At 36.8% G+C, this 24,764-nt stretch overlaps 1 protein-coding gene across 3 annotated transcripts in view; it reads right to left on the bottom strand.

Moving 5' to 3' along the window:
- Positions 1-2,013: 2,013 nt before the first annotated feature.
- The window catches only part of RPS6KA6 (ribosomal protein S6 kinase A6), a 144,974-nt gene continuing 122,223 nt past the window's right edge, over positions 2,014-24,764 (bottom strand). For all 3 annotated transcript variants that reach the window (XM_070066736.1, XM_070066734.1, XM_070066735.1), the window contains 2 exons: positions 8,553-8,693; positions 2,014-7,625 (listed from right to left, as the gene is read on the bottom strand). In XM_070066736.1, coding sequence (XP_069922837.1) covers positions 7,500-7,625; positions 8,553-8,693 — 267 coding nt within the window. In that variant the 3' untranslated portion in view covers positions 2,014-7,499. The remainder of the gene's footprint in view (positions 7,626-8,552; positions 8,694-24,764) is intronic.

The raw sequence follows: 24,764 nt of genomic DNA, 5'->3' as shown, positions 1-24,764 counted from the left end.
ACAGAAACATAATTGACACATTTGTTGAGAAAAAAAAAGGCATCTATTAATAAAGAGATCGTGTTTTTGTCAGAAACTAAGTGATTACAGGATATTAAATAAGGTGACTTACTTTAAAATACTTTTAAAGACAAACAAAAAAACCTAAAATACCCACATTCAGAAAATATATCGAATGTACCCAAGAGTCTTGAAGCAGGAAAAAGGGAAGACCTGGGTCCTAATCTATGCTTAAGCATGGACTTGGGGCAGAGAGATGAGGGAAAGACAGAGAATGGGAGGTTACCCTGTGCTTGGGTAGAACAGGTTCTACCTTGGAGAGCTAGAAACAACCAATAATAAAAGAACATAATATCAAAAATAAGTCAGCTCCATTCCCATTCAGTTTATTTCTTCAAGTAAAGAGGACACTGGAGGAATCACGGAATAAACAAATGATGGTCTGCTTCTTCTATTCTTCACCCTATGTTCCTTGTCAACACATGAAGAGTAAATCATGTGTAGCTTCATAGAGCTAAATCATTCCAGGGCCCAACAGACCAGAAAGTACATCCCAGATCTTGATAGGTAATGCTTAACAGAAAATGACAGAATGGAGTAATACTTTCATGGGAATGCATGTCTTCGAGTATAAATTCTATGTAAAATTTATATTTATATATTCAAGTATAATTTGTCCTCATTGAAGAAGTATAAATGATAATTAGATATTTTAGTAAGGGGTTGGGAGAGAGGCGGCATGAAAGAAGCAAAAGAGGTGGTCAGGTGGGAAGCAACTTTTGTAGACTTCCCAAAGTTGGCCTGGGGTCTGTCCTGTTCACCTTTAGAAAGTTGAGGAAAACATAAAAGGTTACGTGGAGATTTTGGTCACCAGGCTCCAAATGCATTTCTGAACCACATATGAAACCAAGTTTCATTTTTTAAATATTTATTTATTTATTTGGAAGGCAGAGTTCACAGACACAGGAGATAGATCTTCCATCTGTTGGTTCACTCCCCAAACGGCCACAACAGCCTGGGCTGGACCAGGCTGAAGCGAGGAGCCAAGAGCTTCTTCCAGGTCTCTTATGTGAGTACAGGGGTCCAAGAACTTGGGCCATCTTTCACAGCTTTCCCAGGGACATTAGCAGAGAGCTGGATGAGAAGTGGAGCAGCTGGGACTCAAAACAGCACCTATATGGGATGCTAGCTTCATAGGCAGCAGCTTTACCTGCTATGCCACAAAGCTGGCACTGAAATCAAGATTCCATGTCTGTATGTAAACGTGTTAAAAATTAGCACGGTCTACATATGTGTGACAGTTTTAGCTAAATTTCTGTTATTCAACTTGTTTCCAAAGTTAAAAGAATTTTGCCAGTACTCAGAAAATAAAATTTTAATTTGTCCTCACTGCAGACAAATGCATTTTCCTGATAAGTCCTAGAATATTCCAAGTCTTCATGCTCATTATCTTGAACTCTCTTACCTTATAAGAACCTTAGAAAAGTAACCTGAAAGTGGAGAAAATATTACAGTTCAGGATATATCAAGGCATATTCATAAACAAGTGATATTCTTAAACACTTGCTACAATTGGCTCCTGAATAATGTGTATTACAGGGCCAGCATTGTGGCACAGCAGGTTAAGCTCTGCCTGCAGCCTGGCATCCCATATTGGAGTGCTGCTGGCAGTTTACCATCCCACCGGCTCAGCTTCAGATCTGCTAAGGCACATGAGAAAGCAGAAGATACTGGCCCAAGCACTTGGCCCCTGCCATCCACATGGGAGACTCAGATGGAGTTCCAGGCTTCTTGCCTGGTGCACCCCTGGACTTGGGGTCATTTGGGGAGTGAACCAGTGGATGGGATGGAAGATCTCTTTCTGTTTCTCCTTTTCTATCATTCTGCCTTTCAAATAAATAAAACTTTTTTAAAAAATGTGTATGACTTCCAGTGAATTCTGCAATTAGCTCTACATGTTTAACGAAAGCAGACAGAGTCTTATATCCATAAATGATCAAGCATGGTCAAATGTAAAATGTTAGAAAGTTGCAGCCTTTTTATTTAGTACTCAGAGAATGCCAGTAATTTAACATGGTATCTTGATAATTGTTGCTCACAGAGTTTTTAACAAGAACAAAAATAAATATAATTTCTATGTCATCTTTGGCATGTTTTAAATTCAAAATGATAGCCATGTCTTTAGCAGCACTGTGAGGGAAAAAAACATTGTAAAATGCACTACTAGATTTGGTCTTACATGATGAAAAGTGCAGTACAAAGAATGAAAACTTTAATGTCAAAAGAACAGTGCTTTAGAGAAAATATTTATAAATAAATGATGGTATAAATTCCATAACATAGTCTGAAAAATAAAAGACAGTTATCTGAACACTGGGGACCATTTCTTCAATCGTATTTTTTAAGGTTTTAAGTATATATAAATAAAACGTACACATGCCTTCTAATTAATGCCTTTTCTGTCTTGAGAAGTGCAATGAAATCCCAGTAACTATGGTATTTCTATATTGGAAAACAAGCTTAGAAATTCAAAAATGCTTGAGAAGTGGTGGCAAACTTTTAATGTAGCTATAGCAAACTATGCTTTCTCTGAATAAAGCCTATGTAACTTACAACCAACATTATTTCCCGTTTAACAGCAACAACAACAAAAACACAGAAAAACCACATTCGACCTTTTTTTGTTTAAGGAATTTAATGCAAAATAAATTTTCATTTCCAAATCATGCTGGCATTTGGACATTTAGTTAAGATTTTATGTATAACCCTAAAAATGGCTGTTTCTTACTACACTGCTTTTTTGTTTTTAAAGTAATTTTACTATACTAAAAAACAGTTTCTTTGCTGTAAGTGGTATCAATGTCAGAGAGATAAATTTTAAAAAATAAATCAAATGTGACCTGAGTAATTTCAGTTAAAAGAAAAAAGCAAATAATGTAATCACTCATATTATGAAAATTAAGAAACTACTGTATATGTTACAAACCTGCCAAAGTTAGATGCTTAAAAAACGACCTTTTGAAGAATAAATTAGATTCCATAAGAAGACAACTAGAAGGAAAGCAAAACGGTCATCCAAAGAAGCTCTATTTTTTGGGGCTCAGAAATATGAATACAGAAAAAAAACCTAAGTTGCCAATTACATATGTATTTATTTGCAAGCACTAAGCTAAAAATTTCTTGCTAGTTAATAATTGAAAGGCATATAATTGGTTAATATGACTGGATTGAATTTCTATATTCCAAAAGCACTTTTCCTCTATGTTTTTTTTTCAGATTTCAAAGAAATGTAGGTCTATAATTTAGTACTAACACTTCAAATATAATTCCCCCATGAATTAGCAACCAAATTGAATTTTAAGTGATTAAGCATTATCATTTCATTCAAATTATATGATGAACTTCACTATACTGTAAGACTAAAAGCCAGAAACCATGCATTCATGAGTATAATGTATGTTTTGAAAAGTCACTAGCAATGCCACTACGCTCCTGTATAGGAAGGCAGCACATTACTGATTTATTCTGCTAATTCCAGCAATCACTGATCTTGTGATACACACAAAAAACACCTGAATAGGCTTTGAAATATAAAATATTATTGCAAATTTTAACTGCCCTTGGTCAAGATACTCTTAAAATGGCCTGCTTGCATTCTTGCTGATGAATAACATTGTGATAAATATAATCTCTAGGTCCTCAAATCTAAACAAAGAATCCAGAAACTTAAGACTAGGGATAGTTTTCATTCAACCGTTCTGTGCTTTTGTTTATCAATATAATAGGAATGGGGGAGGGACAAAACTCGCAATAGGTCATGTACTCAGAGAAATAAGAATATAGACAAATATGGGCTAAACAACATACACAGAAATGACTGCCATCCCTGCCTTCTTCCACATCATGGTGCCACAAGAGGTCATTGTGATTAAAAAGCTTAGATATTTTTAAGAGAAAATGTAAAATAATAGGTAGAAAGGAAGGAAATATGCAAAAAAAGGAAGAAGCCATTAGATAATCTGACCCTGGGACATACTATGTAAGTTCTTTGCCCCCAAAATCTTCCCTGATAATAACTGAAATTAAAATTATTCTCATCTGGTTAGATTGCCTGCAACTCCAGCAACCAGAAACTTGTTTGATTAATGGGTATCTTTCTTGAAAAGTACTAATTAGCCACCAGCCACTAACAGAAAATGTGAATTAATTTAATGAGATAGCTTTCCTGGTTTGGGCAAATGGAAGAGAGAGTGGTCCTTTTGGAGCACAGAGTTCTTCTATAGTACATGGCAACCCATAATGAAGGAGTGCTCAAGTAGGAGAGCATTCGGGGGCTTGAAGATCAGGAGAAAGCGAATGTGGAGAATGCCAAAGGCAAACTTTGCTTACTTTAAAGCTTAAGTTTTGCAGAGGGTCTTGGGGCCAAGGTAAGTAGTTATTTTCCTTCTTCATATATGAAGGGCCTCTTACTGTCAAGAAAATACTATTCAACGTGTATGAATAAGTTCTGTTGATACTACTATTTTAACATTTATTCAATGGAGAGAACTTACAAACATCAAGCATCTGTTCTTCAGTTTGTGGAATACCTGAACATATGGAATCCTTTCAAGCTAACCAGAGGTGCATTCAAAAATGTTTTACTATGCTTAATTATCAATGGCAATAAATTACAAAAAAAGCAATATTTAGGCATTACTGGATCTAGCAAAATAGGCTTAAGCTTAATCTTCATGAAAGGGCTGAAGTAATTTTTTCCCCACAAAATTACTGTCACCAGCACTGCATTCTCATTTTTTTACAAATTGTTTCCTGAATTTATTCATGGTACTATGTGCTTTAGGAGAATAGATTGTTAGTCTATCTGAACAAACATGGTGTTTTCCCTTTGATAAAAAATTAGTTTGACATACTCTCCCGTCTAGAACAACAATAAAAACCCTCAAATTGTGCTATCTTTAAATACTACCAGTAACTATGAGCTAGAAAGAAAAACAATGCAAAATAATTGTTTGCAAATCCATGAGAAACCACAGTATCCTGAAGTCCTATAGAAAAGGGTTGGCTTTTACTGATTAAGCTATAGAAATTCCATCAAAAAATGCCCCATTCAAATCTGCATTTGTGGCTGCAGAGTTTCAGCCAAAATGGAAATGACTAGGCATCCTTATCTGGGCTCCTTCTACAAAATGAGGGTATAGTTTAAAGCTTTCCCTTACAAAAAGGTTTCCTCCTACTACTGTTGTTAAGTTAGCAAGCTTGAATTTTTCAGCAGAAAACTCACAACTATTGGGCACATCCACTAGCATACTTGTGTCTTTTACATAATGTTAACCCTCAGTAAGTGATGAAGAATCATGCTTTTCATTGTTTCATTCTTATAGTATCCCCTTCAAGTAGGGATAGATGACATGACCCTTCTGAGCAAGCTAATTGAAAATTAACTAAGATCACCTGCTTTTTAAAACCATTGATTATGGAAAGCCTGAAGGTTTATTTCTTTATGATTTTTTTTTCATTTTCTATTTTCACTTCCCCGAATTTTATCAATAGAAAAGCAAACATAGAGATAGTATCTCTGTCCTGAAATAGTATCTCTGTCCTGAAAAATTCAACACCAAAAAATCACACCTCTGAATATGATGTTTCAAATCTGACAGAAAGAAAGCCTAATAGCATAAACTAGGTGACAAGAAGAAAATAATTCAGAATATATGCACATAAATTGTTACATGCAAGTGCTTACAGTAATAAAGCAAAATGAGGAAAGAAACGGCAAATCAGAACTAAACGTTATAAAATATGATACCAATATATTTTTAGTAATGCTTCCATGTGGAATTAGATGTTCTTTAATGTATTTCAATTATTTCAAAATGACACCTCAAAATAAGAATACATACTTTTATACATCGCACCCAGGAAACAGATCTTCTGTGCATGTATATAGATCACTTACATTAAAAAGAGAATATGTATAGCTTCTTTTATTAAATACCAAAGTTACAAGTCTCCTAGCCTAAATTGTATACTCAGTAATCAACTCTCTCTCTGAACTAAACAAAATAAAATACACAGCAAACAGTACACCTAGCACTCACAAGTAGTTCATTTATATTCACTAAACAAAACTGTGATATCCTCCAGTTTACATTCATGAATTCTTTCTGTCAGTAGTAGTAGTAGTAGTAATGGCATTTTGTTCAACAACACAAAACAATTCTTTCATCATTTAGAAAATCAATACATACTACATAGTGGTTCTGAATCATAAATTTAATAATAAGACCAGTTTGGCCAGATCTTTTAAAATAAATATGATTTTTAAATGTGTTCAAATTTTATGTAGATCAGTAATATTACTTCCTATTTAAAACGGCATTTTATCTTCTTGAAGTATAACTATTATGTAGCATTGTCTAAAGTTTAATGAAATACATTACATTATATCATGTGTGCTAAGCACACAAGTCCACTACAGTAAAATTCCAACTATATTACCATAGGATTCAAGGTAGATTAATATACTACACTGTAGTTCAAAACACATGGAAGTCAGAAAAACAACAGTGTAGCTCATTTATAAAGGGGGACAAATGATGATTAAATCCAATTGGTTAACTTGAAAGTCAGTTTACGTAACACCAAGACAGTGTCAACACCATGTAATTCATTTTCAAAGGCTTAGCTATGACCTATTTAGAAGATTACAACACCAATATAATATTGGCTAAAAAATTCTTTACTTGTACTACAATTCCATTAGATGTAAAATGTACAAAAGCATTATGGAAATCTTTATTTCTAGATGAGGCCATTTATGGATAATATACAGGTCTTTCTGCACATATTATCCATGATTTGATTCTTCTGTAAAAATGTTGGCACCAACCATATCAGAAATTCATATATTATCACAACTGTATTCTGTTCTACCACCAAACTACTATGTCTACATTTAGTAACTTCACAAAATCAAATGAATGGAATCCTTTGGTTGTACACAATAACAAGCTTCGATAATAATTTTAAATTTGTTTTTCTTTTTTTAAAAAAGGCTATCCTTCAGAATCTGATATTAAAAAATACTGACATTGCTTGGCATTATACTATTATATATGTATCGTGATGGTTGGTAATGATTCCCCAAACCATGATTTTATGAAAACAGAAAAATTATTACAGTAACTTTATTTGAAAGGAATTTTAGTAGTTAGTGTGCTAACTACTAATTTTAGTAGTTTAGTAGAGAAGTTGTTAGGACTTTTTGGACACCAACTGTAGATTTAAATAAATATTTGAACACTACTGTAAAATAACACAGTATGAATATTGTGGACCTGTATATATATTTTTTAAAATCTCACTCCTCCTAACAGGGGATTTTTAAAATATTCAAGTAATGTAGCAGAAAACAATGCCTTTGATATAAGATTAGGCAAAAAGCCACACAATTAATTTTCTCTTCAATCAGTTTTGGCCGAGGAACACTACCAATCTTACAGGCCAGTTGATGTTCGCTTTTTCATGCTCCGTCTCTGAGCTAAGCTTGAAGCAGCAACAGGCTCAAGAACTGGTTGAAAGGTCTTGTGAGTCAGGGCAGAAAATGTGGCAACCACTGCTCCCTAAAATAATGACAAGTCATTACAAATTGAGTAATAATCTTTAGAAGTAAAAAAAGAAAAAATTTCCACATTACATCATGAGACATTTAAGTAGAACAAAATTTATCCTCAGAAATATAATTGAGTATACTTGATATATGCATCAGTGTTCCCTTGATGAATTAGTACCTGATTACTTCTGCACTTTTCATTTCAACAGCTATGCTTCACAGAAAAAAACTCTTAAAACACTAATATATAAACTCTAGGCTCAATGTTTAGGAATACAGTGACTGTTACAAATGGTTGTAATTTAGGAACTAACAGATATTCTTTTGTTTTCATATAAAATTTGTATTTAGTCCACTCCTAGCCTCTTTCAAAATCAAGGCAATTACAATTAAGAAATTTACATTTTATCATCAGATAGGCAGTAGTAAAGAAAAGTTAAGAAGGATAGTACATGGTTGTTATTTAAATAAACCAAAATCAAACAATCTAGCTTTAAAAAAATGAAGATACTTTAAGGAATTACCTGTGTCATCAGTGAATGGCATCCAATGGCTTTATTATTTATCAAGTATTTAGAAGGCACATTAAAGTATGTTTGTTGGGGCTGGCGCCATGGCGCAGTAGGTTAATCCTCCACCTGTGGCACCAGCATCCCATATGGACGCCAGTTCTAGTCCCGGATGCCCCTCTTCCAGTCCAGCTCTCTGCTACGGCCTGGGAAAGCAGTAGAAAATGACCCAATTCCTTGGGCCCCTGTACCCACATGGGAGACCTGGAAGAAGCTCCTGGTCCTGGCTTCGGATTGGCATAGCTCCAGCCATTGTGGCCATCTGGGTAACAAACCAACGGATGGAAGACCTCTCTCTCTGTCTCTGCCTCTCACTGTCTGTAACTCTAACTCTCAAAATCTTTTTTAAAAAAGTATATTTGTTTTACCTTAACAGCATGTGATGCATCACTTCTCTTTGGCTGATCATTCCGCAACTGATCACTGTGAGTTATCCATGAGTGCTTTAATATTTGCTCAGTAGTGTACCGTTGATGAGGGTCCACATGAAGCATATGGGAAAGCAAATCCTAAATTTAAAAAAGCATATATATATAATATATATATATGTCATTCCATATACATTTTTCAAAACTATCAACGGATTACTAGCTTTTAAATCTGTAATATTTGACCTATACTTGGGAAAAACAACTTATACTCTGCAGAGTTAACTTTTAAAAGCATTCTGAAATAGATTGTTGAATATACAGTAAATCCTTATTTATTATTTTGAATTCAGAGGATGCCAAATCTGTGGACCTGGAATGTGGTTAGTGAGGAAGGGGGAAAATGCAAAGTGGCAGGAGTTATCCTGGAATGTGCTAAATGGTCATGAAAAAAAGGAGCTATTGAACTGCTGGTAACCTGGGTCCCAAGGTATAAGGGTATGTGTATTCAAACATAAATAGCAGAGAGCCTCGTGTTATAAATCCACTCAAAAACTGTGAACTTACTGTGCAACATATTATAGAAAGCAGTAACATAAAGTCTAAATCAGCAACTGGCTGCTTGCATAGTAGTGATCAGAACATCATAAGCTTTTAATCTCTGAATGTTTATTTTACATCTAATTCAGTAAAAATAAAGTTGTTATAGTGAAACAGTTTTAAACATGTTAAATTATGTAATACTTTTAAATAAACTATTTCTACCAAACATCATTTAGAGAAAGGAAAGTAAGCACTCTGTAAAAACATTTTCTAATATAGAAACAAAATTAACATTAGTGAACTTCTCATCAATAGCAGAAGCAGTGAAAACTAAGTACTCTTAAGTAGTAATACCAGATTCTGAAGATTAAGGTGATAGCTTGAAACTATTTAAATAAATAGGGCAGCCAATCAAAAAACACTGGGAAAATTCTGAATTGCTTCCAAGTGCTTCCCAGATCAGGCTGCCAATCCCTGTAAGTTAGCCTTTGCTTGGCAAAGGAACAAGAGCTTTTTTTTCCCCTTTTGTTTGAGAAAATTCAGAAACTCGAAGGCAGCAGTAGTTAGGATTCAGACTAACCTCGTAAATAATGAGGGGGCTACTTCCAAAACTAAGGAGAAAGTGTTCTCCAAGTAAGTCCTGAGAATGGCAAACAGATGGGTTTGTTTCTGACCTTACACTTGGAAGATCAAGGTTAAGGGTAAGCTCTGCATTTGTGGTAGCTGCCCCAGTAGAAAAAGCCAACCTACTCTCCTAGTGGTGGTCTGGGCCCTGGTACCAGCCCTATGGGTTACTCCAGCCAAGAAAGCACTAAAGGTCCACCAGCCACTCACTCTGCCTGAGCTACAATCCTAATCCCAGGCACATGGCTGGACCAATCTTCTCTGATTTCCACAGGTACACCTGGGTGTTCTTTTTCTGTGTTAAGATATTCTGAAAATAGTTTTACTGTAGCAGTACCTTAAGGCACTACTGTTAAGTTAGTTGTAAGCTTTTGTCTCCCCCTTGCTAGCCTACAATGTATTCTCAATAAATATTAGAACTAACGAAGTTTAAGTTCCTCCTCTTGCTTTCAGTACCCTTCTCGACTCTTCACTAACCTATCCCTTCAGTCTTTACACAATCCTTAGCATGAATATGATGACCTAGCCAAGTAACCTACTTCCCATACTCCAAAAATTTCCTTTCTACAGATGAGAGATAAATACCTGCCCCCCAAAACTAGTGGTAAATTTCTGGCCTCCAGTAATGGAATTCCTTCCATCAAAGTCACCTTTTACTTCTAAAAGAAATCAAATAGATATTCCTATTATGGTCCCTGCCAAGGATCAACAGGAAGTATGACCTATTCAAAATAGATAAAAATATCTGTTCTAAGTGTCCTTCTTGGTAGCCAATGGTAAAGCACAGTTGGGAGGCCCCTGCTTAGATGTAACTGCCTTCAATAAGCCTTCCTTGATACCTATGCCTAGGTATGGCACCTCTCACTCTTCCTACCTCTGTGACTGCACTGACCACATTCTTAAAATGCCCTTTTAAATCCGCAGTCTTACCCCACTAAGATCTTTAAATGAAGAGCCTAATCTTCAATTACTGTGTTTCCAGCACCTAAGAGCATTCCTGGTAAACAGTAGACATTTAATAAATACTTATTGATAATAAGTAAGTTAAGCCTCTGTTACACTGTACCTCAAAGTTTAAGTTAAACTCATATGAAAATAAAACTGAAAATTTTTTTTAAAAATTAGGTAGTAAATTTATGTGGTAAATCCCATACAACACAATCTTGCATTGAATTAAAGTTTACACCATTTACCAATCTTAATATGAAAATATAGTCATCTAAGTGGAAACTGGGAAACCAGTATTTCCCACATATTATTAAAATAAATTTTCTAATGCATTTGCTTAAAGCTGAAATAAATTGAAAAACTATTGCTTTAATAAATAAAATTGTTTTTTCATAAAGTATACTGGGAAAAGAACACATGCAGAAATAAGTGGAAAACTGATACCAGAAATAAGCTAACAATGAATTATTTCAATAAAACAGACTTAAGCAAGTAATCACAAAAATGATAAAATTTCCACAGTCCCCTTGGACTTCTGGCCAAGATGAAATAGCAGGGTCAGGATTTACCCAACCACTTGAAACATCCCTCAAAAAAATATAAAACATATGACACAAAAGCTTTCAGATCAGCAATGGTAAACAAATCAGGTGAGCTTTCCACCTTGAGAGAGTTTATACACTGCTATGCAAATAAAGAAAATCCAGGAACAGCCTGCAGATTTAAGTTAAGAAACAACTCAGAATCAGAGGAGAATAAGCCTGAGAAAGTAAGAGGACTGAGTACAAGAGAAATAACAGGATCAGAGAAAAACCGAATTAGAGATGAAGAGGGTCTTTTTCAAGCGTTCATTGGATTACTCATAAGCATGTTTGAGGAAACAATTGAAGGCCTTGAAAACTACCTGAAAAGATTGGAGGGAAATCATAACTTATACAAGTGGGACCCATAAATCTATATAATTATATGTCATTTAAAATTTTTCTTTATTTTTCTCATGATTAGAGGTTCATATTTAGAGAAAATTCATTTTTATGCTCTTTTAGATAAGAGTCTTAAAAAATGCCTTTGCCTCTTGTTTAGACATAATTTATTTGCATGCTTTACAAAAACAATGAATCAAGATGCTACCAGGAAAAAAAGTACTTATGCAAGGTTGAGAATACTGCCTATTTTTTTTTTTTTTGCAGCAAATTTACAGAACAGTAAGACAACGCATGTTTTCTCTCACATGTGGAAGCAAAAAAAAAAAAAAAGAAAAGAAAAGAAAAAAACAAGTGGATCTGAATGTAAAATAGTGACTACTAGAGGTTGGAAAGGGGATGCAGGATACAGGGAGGCTAGACAACGGGTACCAAAACACAAAACACATTTAGATGGAAGGAATAAGTCTTAGCATTTCACAGCATAGTGGTGTGAATACAGTTCATAATAACCTATTACACATTTTATGAAGAACTAAAAGACACTCAAACACTCCACATGAAGGTGGGAATACTAATTATCAAGACTTGATCAGCACACATTGTATAAATGTCTTAAAATATCACACTGGACACTATAAATTTGTACAATTATTACATATCAATAAAATATTTATAGGATGTTAAAAATAAAATTATATAAAATAGCAGGCATACAAAAGACAGGAAAATATAATGAGGAGAAAAACATAATCAAAACTGATCCAGAACTGACAAATGTTAGAATTAACAGAAAAGGGGGGGCACAGCATTTTGGGGCAGCATGTTAAGCTGCCATCTGCAATTCCAGCATCCCAAATGAGTACAGGTTCGAGTCCTGGCTGCTCCACTTCTGATCTAAAATGCACCTGGGAAAGCAGTGAAAGATGGCCCAAATATCTGGGCTTCTGTCACCCATGTGGGAAACCAGGATGAAGTCCCTGGCTCCTTGCTTTGGCTTGGCCCAGCCCTAGTCATTGCGGCAATTTGGGGAGTGAACCAGCAGATGGAAGATCTCTCTTTTTCTGTGTGTCTCTCCTTCTCTCTCTGTAATTCTGCTTTTCAAATAAATAGTCTTAAACAAAAAGAATTAGCAGACCAAGGCATTAAAACTGTTTTAAAATTCTATTCCAAATTTTAAAAGTAAGACAGAGACGTTATAAAAAGATTCAAATCAAACTTTTAGAGATTAAAAACTATAATGTGAGATAAATGTGTAAATTTGTCAGAAAAAAAATACTGGTGAAAATCCAGCAATAGACACTACACAAAATAACACAAAGTATAAAACAAACAAGCAGAAGAGCACAGTAACAGTGAGCTCTCGGACAACTTCAAATCACCTAAACTATAAATACAATTGGAATTTCAAAGGAAAGAGGGGGAGAAAAAAGACTGAAGAAATAATGCCCTTCCAAATTTCCATATTTGATGAAAATCAGAAGCCAACCAATTCAAGAAGTTCAATGATGCCCAAGTAGAAAAAAAGAGGAAATTATATAAACTCACATCAAAACCAAATTATCAAAATCCAAGATGCAGAGAAATTGATAAAAGCAGCCACAGGAGTAAAGAGATATGTTACACATAGTGAAACAAAGAGAAAAATAACAGCAGACTCCTTGTAGGGGGAAAAAAAGTGAAAAGACTTTCGAGCTTTCAAGACTTTAAAGTATTGAAAGAAAAAATGTCAACCTAGAATTTTATGTTGAATAAACATATCTTTCAAAAACAAAAGTCAATGTTACCAGATACAAAGAAGGTAATTTTATAATGGTAAATGGAATAATAAATCAAGAGGACAAACTTATATACAATGTCAATGCTCATTTAAGAAACAGATAACCTAAACAGCCACATACCTATTCAACAAATTTAATTTATGGTTAAAAATCTCTAACAAATAAAAATCCAGTTATAAATGGCTTTATTGCTAAATTTTAATAAACATGTAAAATGAGTAACTAATTATAAATAACTCTTCCAGAAATTTAAAGAGGAAGGAATATTTCCCAATTCATTTAATGAAGTCAGTATTACTATGGTTCCAAAACCAAACAAAGACATTATAAGAATAGAAACAACAGATCAATATCCCCTTTGTACATAGATGGAAAATTTTAATAACATATAATCTATCATGATCAAGTTGCATTTATCCTGAACACATAAAATTGCTTTAACATTTGAAAACTAATCTGATTCCAGTATGTATCAATATAATCCAAAGAAAAAAAATCCATGTGATTACTTCAATACAAAGATAAAGCCTTTGACAAAATTCAGTATCAATTTGTCTTAAAAATTTTCATCAAACTAGCAACAGAATGAATCTTCATCTACTTAAAAGTATCTACGTAAAACCTACAGCTAATATTATCCTTAAAGCAGAATAATGATTCTTACTCAAGATTAGCAACAAAACAATAAAATCTGCTTGTTCACTTCTATAACACAATAGTGGAAGTTCTAGACACTCAAATAAAGAAATATAAGCCAGGCGTTGTGGTGTAGCACACTCAGTCACTGCCTGGGACACAAGCATCCCATATCAGAGTAATAGTTCGAGTCCTGGCTGTTCCATTGCCCATCCAACCTCCAGCTAATGCACCTGGGAAAGCAATGGAGGAAGGTCAAAGTGCTTGGGCACTGGTCACCCATGTGGGAGACTGGGATGGAGTTTCAGGCTCCTGGCTTTGGCCTGGCCCAGCTTTAGCCACTGCAACTATTTGAGGGAGTAAACCATGGATAGATGTCTTTCTGTGTCTCTCCCTGTCATTCTGCCTTCAAAATAAATAAAAATAAATCTTAATAAAAAGAAAAGACATCCATATAAGAAAGAATGAATTATAACTATCACTAATGATATCTATGTTGAAAAACTAATAGAATCTATAAAAACTTACTAGAATTAATTAATGAGTTTAACAAAATTGTACTACACAAAACCAATATCCAAAATAATTATATTTTGGGGCCAGCGCTGTGGCTTATCAGGTAAAGCTGCCGCTTGCGGTGCCGGCATCCCATATGGGCGCTGGTTCGAAACCTGGCTGCTCTACTTCCGACCCAGCTGTCTGCTGTGGCCTGGGAAAGCAGAACAAGAGAGCCCAAGTGCTTGGGCCCCTGCACCTGCATGGGAGACCCGGAGGCAGCTCCTGGCTCCTGGCTTCAGATAGGTGCAGCTCTGGCCATTGCGGCCCATTGGAGAGTGAACCAGTGGATGGAAGACCTCTCTCTCTCTGCCTCTCTGCCTCTCCTTCTCTCTCTGTGTAACTCTGACTTTCAAATAAATAAATAAATAAATATTTTTTTAAAAAACAAAATAATTATATTTTTACATACTGGAAACAAAGAATAGAAAAGAAAATATAGTGACAATGCTATCTATTGTTAATATTAAAATAGAGAATACTTGGAGAAAATATACAAAAGATATTCAAGACTTGTATACTGAAAACTACAAAACATTATTGAAAAAATTAAATATCTAAACAATTGGACAGTAATCTCAGTCCTGTTAAAATGTGACAATAGTTCCAACAGCATTTCATTCAAAAATCCTAGTAGGCTTTCTTTTCTTCAGTGGAAATTGAGAAGTTGATTCTGAAATTCATATGGAAATACAAAGGAACTACTATAGAAAAAAATAAAAGCCAAACAAACAAGCAAAAATCCTCTGGGGCTGGCATTGTGGTACAGTGGGTTAAGTGGCTACTTGCAATGCCCAAAATCCTATACTGTAGTGCCAGTTCTACTTCCAGCTACTTCTCTTGCAATCTAGCTTCCTGCTAATGCACCTGGGAAGCAGTAGGTGCTAGCTCATGTACTTGAGTTCTTGCCACCCAAGTGGAAAACCAAATAGAGTTGCTGGCTCCTGGTTTCAACCTAGCCCAGCTTAGCTATGGCCTTTAAAGGAGTGAACCAGCTGATGGATGATCACCCTCTCTCCCTGTCACTCTGCCTTTTAAACAAATAATATGAATTAAATATTTTATGCTAAAAAAAAGGAACTGAAAAAAAGACTTTTTAAACAGCCTTTATCTTGGCTGTTGAGGAACATTTTTTTAACATGATTTTCTGAACTCTGTACTTACTATACGGTTAATCTTATGTATATAAAGTTAACTGAAAATAGGTCTTAGGAAAAAGAAAGAATGGGAATAGGAGAGGGAGGGTGGGAAGAAGCATAATGTTCCTAAATTTGTATTTATGAAATGCATGAAGTTTGAATATAAGTTTGAAGTATAAGTAAAACATTTCTGGGAAAAAAGTAAACAGCTGGAAGACTAACAGTATAATAATCCCCATTATCCACAAGGGATATATTTCAAGACCCCCAGTGGATGGCTGAAAACTGTAGACAATGCTAAACAATACATAGTTACACTATATTTTTTCTTATACATACATACCTATGATAAAGCTTAATTTATAAATTATGCACAACAGGGAATATGATGGCATAGCAAGGGCTTCCCCTTTCAGAGTTCTGGTTTGAGTCCTGGCTGCTCCACTTCTGATCCAGCTCCCTGCTAACATGCATGGGAAAGCAGAAGGTGGCCCAAGTACTTGGGGCCCTGCCTCCCATGTGCAGACAAAGATGGAGATCCCTGGCTCCTGGCTTCAACTTGGCCCAGCCCTGGCCATTGTGGCCATTGTGGCCATTTGGGGAGTGAGCCAGTGGATGCAAGATCTGTCTGCCTCTCCCTCTCTCTCTGTCACTCATTCAAATAAATAAATAAATATTTAAAAAATAATTTTGGAAAGACTAGCAACTAATAATAAAACAGAAAAATTATAACAGTAGAGTACAATACAATTATGTGAATGTAGTCTCTCTCCAAAATAATTTTAAAGATTTATTTATGATTTATTGGAAAGGCAGAATGAAGGAGGGAGAGACATAGATATCTTCCATCCACTGGTTCACTCCCCATTTGGTCACAACAGCCAGGGCTGAATCAGGCAGAAACTAGGAGCCTAAAACTCCATTCAGGTCTCTCATGTGGGTGGGAGGGGCCCAAATACTTGCTCCATCTTCCACTGTTTTTGCAAGCATATTAGCAGGGAGCTGAGCAGTAGCAGAGTAGCTAGGACTAGAACCAGCTCTCTGCTATGGGATGCCAGTGTTGCAAATAGTGGCTTAACCTGCTGGGCCACAATGTTGGCTCAAAATATCTTATGGCGAAACACTAATCTTTCTTTTTCTTGTGATGATGATGTGATATACAATCAAAGCCTACAATATAAGATGATGAGATATCATAATACTCTGAACAATGTACAATTTAAAACTTATGAATTATTTATTTGTGAAATTTTCCATTTAATATTTTCAGACTACAGATAGGAGGAGACTACTGTACCTAATTTCAAAACTTAATTATAAATCACCACTAATGAGGACAATGTGGTAATGATGTAAAGATAGACAAAAAAGGTCAATGAAACAGAAAGAGAGAACAGAAAAAGAACCATGCATAATTTGGATGGCTGATTTTTCATAAAGGTACAGATGCAATTCAGTGGAAAAAACAGTATTTTCAACAAGTGGTACTGGAACAACTGGATATCCACATGGAAAAATGAGCTTTGCCTATACTTTGTAACATATGCAAATATTAAATCAAAATGTATCACAGACCTAAAGGTAAAACTCCAAACTATAAAACTTCTAAAAGAAAATATACAAGAAAATGTTTGAAATCTTGGGTAAGAAAAAATTTCTTACTATAACATCAAAACCACAATAGAGGAAAAATTATGAAATGTTGTTCTTCATCGAATTAGAAACCTCTGCCCTTTTAAAGGGCTATCCACAGACTGACAGAAAACATTTGCAAAGCATAGATCTGCCTGTCATAAGGCCTAAATCCAAAATATTTTAGAAACTCTCAAAACTCAATAATAAGCAAATAATAACAAAAACATAAAAATGAGGAATATAAAAGAGAAATGATGGCAAATAGGCATGTGGAAAATGATGAACATTAATAACTAGGGAAATACAAATTAAAACCACTATGAAATATCATTATACTTTTTTAAGATTTTATTTACTTATTTGAGAAGCAGAGTTACAGAGAGAAAGGTCTTCCATCAGCTGGTTCACTCCCCAAATAGCTGCAACAGTCGGCTGGTGTTGGGCCAATCCGCAGCCGAGAGCCAGGGTGTCCCACGTGGGTGCAGGGGCACAAGCACTCAGGCCATCCTCTACTGTTTTCCCAGGCCATAGCAGAGAGCTTGATCAGAAGAGAAGCAGTGGGGACACGAACCAGTGCCCATATGGGATGCCAATACTGCAGGCAGAGGCATAGCCCATTACCCCACAGCGTGGGCCCAAATTACAGACATTTTTTTTTTTTGACAGGCAGAGTGGATGGTGAGAGAGAGAGACAGAGAAAGGTCTTCCTTTTGCCATTGGTTCACCCTCTAATGGCCACCACGGCTGGCGCGCTACGGCCAGCGCACCGCACTGATCTGAAGCCAGGAGCCAGGTGCTTCTCCTGGTCTCCCGTGAGGTGCAGGGCCCAAGCACTTGGGCCATCCTCCACTGCCTTCCCGGGCCACAGCAGAGAGCTGGCCTGGAAGAGGGGCAACCGGGACAGAATCCGGTGCCCCGACCGGGACTAGAACCCGGTGTGCTGGCGCTGCTAGGTGGAGGATTAGCCTATTGAGCCGTGGCGCCGGCCATAATTACAGACATTTTTAAAAAGCTAAAATTAAAGCAAGAGTGGGCATTTGGTGCGGCAGTTAAAATGTCTATTAGGATGCCTGCATTCCCCACATTGGAGTGCCAGGGTTTGAGTCCTGGATCTGTTTTCAAATCTAGTTTCCTGCTAATGTACATCCTGGCAGGCAGCAGGTGATGCCTCAAGTGCTTGGGTCCCTGGCACCCACATGGGAGAGAAATTCCAGACTCTTGACTTCAGCCAGGCTCAGCCCTTGTTGTCACAGCATTCACGGAGTGAACCAGCAGGTGGAAGATCTCTCTCTCTCTCTACCTTTCAGATAAATAAAAATAAATAACCTTTAAAAAATTAAAATAGAATGACCATATCTACTGTTGGCAGATACGGAAGAACCCAAACTCTCAAACACTATTGATATGAATGTGATTGTTTCTTACACAATTGAAAATACTCATATGATCCAATCATTCTGCTTCTAAGTACTGACACAAACACTTATACACAGACATTCATAATAGCTTTACTGGCAATATCATAAAACAATATGCAATCTCAAAATGTCCATCTGCATATAAATGAATGAACTGTGGAGTATCCATAAAAAGGACTAATTTCATAAAAAGGAACAGACTGGGGCTGGTGCTGTTAGCATAGCAAGTAAAGATGCCCCCTTCTGTGGTGCTGGCATCCCATATGGGTGCTAGCTGGAGACCTAGCTGCTCCACTTCAGATCCAGCTCCTGGCTCATGTGCCTGGAAAAGCAGCAGCAGATGCCCCAAGTGCTTGGGGACCCCACACCCACATAGGAGACCCAGATGAAGCTCCTGGCTTTAGATCAGCCAAGTTTTAGCTATTGCAGTCATTTGAGGAATGAACCAGTAGATGGAAGATCTTGCTCACTCTCTAATTCTGTCTTTCAAGCAAATAAATCTTAAGTAAAAAAATACAGACTTGTCCTATTCAAAACAAGTAACATGTGAATGATAAAGAAAGAACTTTTTAAAAAAAGGAATAGACTATTGGGACGGCGCCGCGGCTCACTAGGCTAATCCTCCGCCTTGTGGCGCTGGCACACCGGGTTCTAGTCCCGGTCAGGGCGCCGGATTCTGTCCCGGTTGCCCCTCTTCCAGGCCAGCTCTCTGCTGTGGCCAGGGAGTGCAGTGGAGGATGGCCCAAGTGCTTGGGCCCCGCACCCCATGGGAGACCAGGATAAGTACCTGGCTCCTGCCATCGGATCAGCGCGGTGCGCCAGCCGCAGTGCACTAGCCACGGCGGCCATTGGAGGGTGAAACAACGGCAAAGGAAGACCTTTCTCTCTGTCTCTCTCTCTCACTGTCCACTCTGCCTGTCAGGAAAAAAAAAAGGAATAGACTATTGATATACTCCAGTAACATGGTGAATCTCAAAATAATTATGATATATGAAAGAAACAAAAACAAGAGTATAGATTTATTATTCCATTTATAAATATTTCTAGAAAATATAAACTTGCAGTGGGGCTATACTATTGTTGCTAGGGAATAAGAGGGATGGAATTTTAAGAATCAAAGATGGAAGAAAGGAAGGAATACAAATGAGCATGAGGAAATATTTAAGGATGATGGATATACCCATTATTTTGATTTTTGTGATGATTTCCTGTGTGTATGCATGTCAGACTTTAAATTTTATATTTTAAATATATGCATTTGATTATGTATCAATTATACCATACTACAGTTGCTTTTTTAAAAAATATAATGACCCAGCCAAAAGAACAAATCCCTCTATACTGACTCATCAAAGTATATTTCAGGAGAGCTTCCAAGATGGTGGAATAGGGAGGGAGCTTATTGCTATAGTCTAGAATATAGTTTTAAAAATGTGGATGGGGCCGGCGCTGTGGCACAGTGGGTTAACACCCTGGCCTGAAGCGCCGGCATCCCATATGGGTGCTGGTTTGAGACATGGCTGCTCCACTTCCAATCCAGCTCTCTGCTATGGCCTGGGAAAACAGTAGAGGATGACCCAAGTCCTTGGGCCCCTGCACCCGCAAGGGAGACCTGGAAGAAGCTCCTGGCTCCTGACTCCTGATCGGCGCAGTTCCGGCTGCTGTAGACAGTTGGGGAGTGAACCATCGGATGGAAGACTTCTCTCTCTCTCTCTCTTCATAATTCTTTCAAATAAAAATAAATAAATCTTTAACAAAATGTGGAGAGTGCAGTCTCAGGGAAGAGTTAGGGAGAAAATGGCAGAGGAAACTCTACACAAATTAGAGGGACACAGTAGACCTACATGGAGGGCATGGACACTTTACAACTCTGGACCTCATTAGCTAAGAGCCTATGCACCAGCGTTGGAGAGTAAGGCGAGACCAGACTGCAGCAGCCCAAGCCACTGGTGACAAAGCTGCAGGAAAAGCCTAGAAGGAACCCAGTTTGGAGCCCCGTGGGCTGAAAAACTAGAGAATAAAAAATATAAGGGACATGTTTCTCTCTCCCCTATTACCTTACAGTAGCATCCTGTAACGAGCCAATAGAGCGGGAAACATTTTGGACATATGTAACAGCTGTGCCAGCTTGTGTCTGGACCCAGAAACCAGCCAAGTGGAGACTCCTGACTCTGGTGGAGAGAACTAACAGACGGCTGGGTGCTCATGACTGTGGGAGGCTTCTGTGCTGGTACTGCAGAAAAAAACTAAGGCTGTGAGGGAGGACTCACAGTGTAGCTGGGACTTTGGGCAGTCACTGTGGAAGACTCTACACGCTCAGGGCTCCCTGGTTACCTGGTGAGGGGGACATTGCTGGGGAATCTGAGCTTACACTGAGGACTGCACAGATCCTTTGTGTGGTCCTTGGGGCAGTACAGACAAAAATTATGCCCATTGGGGCTAGCACTCAGGCACTGGTCACCTTTGAGGAGAGGAGCTCAGCTGAGCAGAATAAACCTCCCTTCTGAAAAAAAAGGAGATCTACCACACCAAACCTGGGTATGTCACCTAAGACATGCCCTTCACCCTGGAGAACTGAACAGAGCTCACTAGCCACACCTGCCACTCACCTGTAGATATTCACTGAAAGAGGACACTCCACTTATCTACAGTGGCATAGTACAAAGAAAAAAGCTGCCACAGTGGAAAAAAAAAAAAGAAACCATTGAGTATCTCCACAAATGCCAAATGACAAACGCACCAATTCAAGAAACAATAATAAGGAAGACAACATGATGCCCCCAAAAAGAACACTTCAATACTAGATTGTAAAGATGATGAGACTGAAGAAATGCCAGAAATGGAACTCAAAAAATGGATCATAAGATTACACAGAAGTAATCAGAAGGAAATGCATGAAATAATGAAATCTGTACATGACATGAAAGAAACTTTCTACCATGAAACTGAGATCTTAAAAAGAAATCAAAATGAAATGAAAAATTCAATAGAACAAATATAAAAATGCAGTGGAAAGCCTTAAAAACAGAATTGGTGAAACAGAAGAAAGAATATCTGATGTAGAAGACAAAGCACAGTCAGACCAAAAACAAGAAGAGGAAATTAGAAAACTAGAAAACACTGTTGGGAATCTATAGAATACTATCACATGACCCAACATACGGGTTACAGGAGTTCCTGAAGGTGTAGAAAGAGAAAGGATTAGCAGGCCTTTTTGGTGAAATAATAACAGAAATTTTTTCCCAATTTGGAGGAAGAAAGGGACATCCAAGTACAGGGAGCACACAGAACTCTTTAATAGACATGACCAGAAAATATCATCACCATGACACATTGTAATCAAACTCTCCACAGTAAAACATAAAGAAAAAGATTCTAAAATATGCATGAGAGAAATGCCAGACTACTTTCAGAGGATCTCCAATTAAGACTCATGGCATACTTCTCATCAGAAACCCTACACACTAGGAGAGAATGGCAAGATATATTCCAAGTCTCAAGAGAAAACATCTGTCAACCCAGAATACTATACCCTTCAAAGCTCTCATTTATGAATAAAAGTGAAATAAAGACCTTTCATAACAAATAGAAATTGAAATAACTTGTCACCACCTGTCCAGCCCTACAAAAGATGCTTAAAGATGTGTTGCACATAGAAACATGGTCATCACTACAAAACAAGGTGAAGTCTGAAAATCTCCCAATAAAAGTACAAAGGAAATTCAAAGTAAAAAATAGGAATATTTTTTGGAAAAATGGCAGTGCAAAGTCATTACTTATCAAGTCACCATGAATGTAAATGGCCTCAACTCTCCAGTTAAAAGACAAAGACTGGCTGAATGGATTAAAAAACAAAACCCATCTCTTTGCTGCCTACAAGAAACACATCTCACCACCATAGATGCACGCAGACTAAAAGTGAAAGGATGGAAAAAGATATTCCATGTGAGCAGAAAACAAAAAGGAGCTGGTGTGGCCATCCTAATATCAGAAAAAATAGACTTTAACACAAAAACTGTTAAAAGAGACAAAGAAGGGCACTAAGTAATGATTAAGGGGTAAATTCAACATGAAGATGTAAGCATATATGCACCTAATTACAGGGCAACTGGCTATTTAAAAGAAATTTTATGGGATCTAAAGAGAGACACAGACTACAATACAAAAGTAATGAGAGACTTCGATACCTCACTTTGAGCAATGGAGAGATCAACCAAATAGAAATTAGCAAGCAGCGTTAATTGACACTATAAACCAAATGGACCTAACAGATATCTAAAAACTTTTCATCATACAGTTACAGAATATACATTCTTCTCAGCAGTATATGGAACTCTCTCCAGGACAGACCACATTCTATGCCATAAATCAAGTCTCAGCAAATTCAAAAAATTCAAAATTATACCATGCATCATCTTGGACCACAATGCAATGAAGGTGGAAATCAGCAACTAGAGAATCTCTAGAGTATAGGCAAACACATGGAGACTGAACAACATGCTCTTGAATGAACAGTGGGTCATGGAAAAAAATCAAAATAGAAATCAAAAAAAGTTCTGGAAACAAATGAAGACAACACAATATATCAAAACTTATGGGATACTGCAAAAGCAGTGTTAAGAGGAAAGTTTATAGCAACTGGTGCCTACATCAAGAAATTGGAAAGGCACCAAATAAATGAGCTATCATGCATCTCAAGGATCTAGAAAAACAACAGCAAATCAAACCCAAAACTAGTAGGAGAAAAGAAATAATTAGAGAAGAATTTAAAAAAACTGAATAAAAAATACAATATATCAGCAAAAGAAAGAGCTGTTTTTTTAAAAAAAAATTAAACAAAATTGACACACTATTGGCCCAACTAACCAAAAAAAGGAGAGATCAATAAAATTAGAGATGAAATCAATATAATTAGAGATGAAAAAGGAAATGTAACAACAAACACCACAGAAATAAAAGAATCATCAGAAATTTCTACAAAGAGCTATATGCCAACAAACTGGGAAACCTAGATGAAATGGACAGATTTCTGGAAATATACAACCTACCTAAATTGAGCAGTAAAGACACAGAAAAGCTAAACAAACCCATAACCAAGACAGAAATTGAATCAGTAGTAAAGACTCTCCCAACAAAGAAAAGCCCAGGACTGGATAGCTTCACTGCTGAATTCTACCAGACATTTAAAGAACTAATTCCAATTCTTCTCAAGTTCTTCAAAACAATTAAAAGGGAGGGAATCCTCCCCAAATCTTTCTATGAAGCCAGCATCTCCTTAATTCCTAAACCTGAAAAAGATACAACAGAGAAAGAGAATTACAGACCAATATCCCTGATGAACATAGATGCAAAACCCCTCAACAAAATTCTGGTCAATTGAATTCAGCAACACATCAGAAAGATCATCCACCCAGATCAAGTGGGATTTATCCCTGATATGCAGGGATGGTTCAACATTTGCAAATCAATCAATGTGATACATGACATTAACAAACTGCTGAAGAAAAACCGTGTGATTATCTCAATAGACACAGAGAAAGCATTTGATAAAATACAACACCCTTTCATGATGAAAACCCTAAGCAAATTCGGTATAAAAAGAACATTTCTCAACATATTCAAGGCAATTTGTGACAAACACAAGGCCAGCATCCCATTGAATGGGGAAAATTTGGAAGCATTCCCACTGAGATCTGGTACAAGACAAGGATAACCACTCTCACCATTGATATTCAATATATCCTGGAAGTTTTAGCCAGAGCCATTGGGCAAGAAAAAGAAACCTTAGGGATACAAATTGGGAAGGAGGAAGTCAAACTATCCCTATTTGCAGATGACATGATTCTATACATAGGGGATCCAAAAGACTTCACTAAGAGACTATTGGAACTCATAGAAGAGTTTGGTAAATAAGCATGATATAAAATCAATACACAAAAACATACAGCCTTTGTATACCCAGACAATGCCACAGCTGAGAAAGAACTTCTAAGATCAACCCCATTCATAA

This window comes from Oryctolagus cuniculus, chromosome X, assembly GCF_964237555.1.
Source record: "Oryctolagus cuniculus chromosome X, mOryCun1.1, whole genome shotgun sequence".
Taxonomy (NCBI): Eukaryota; Metazoa; Chordata; class Mammalia; order Lagomorpha; family Leporidae; genus Oryctolagus; species Oryctolagus cuniculus.
This window is presented reverse-complemented; position numbering and strand designations above follow the sequence as displayed.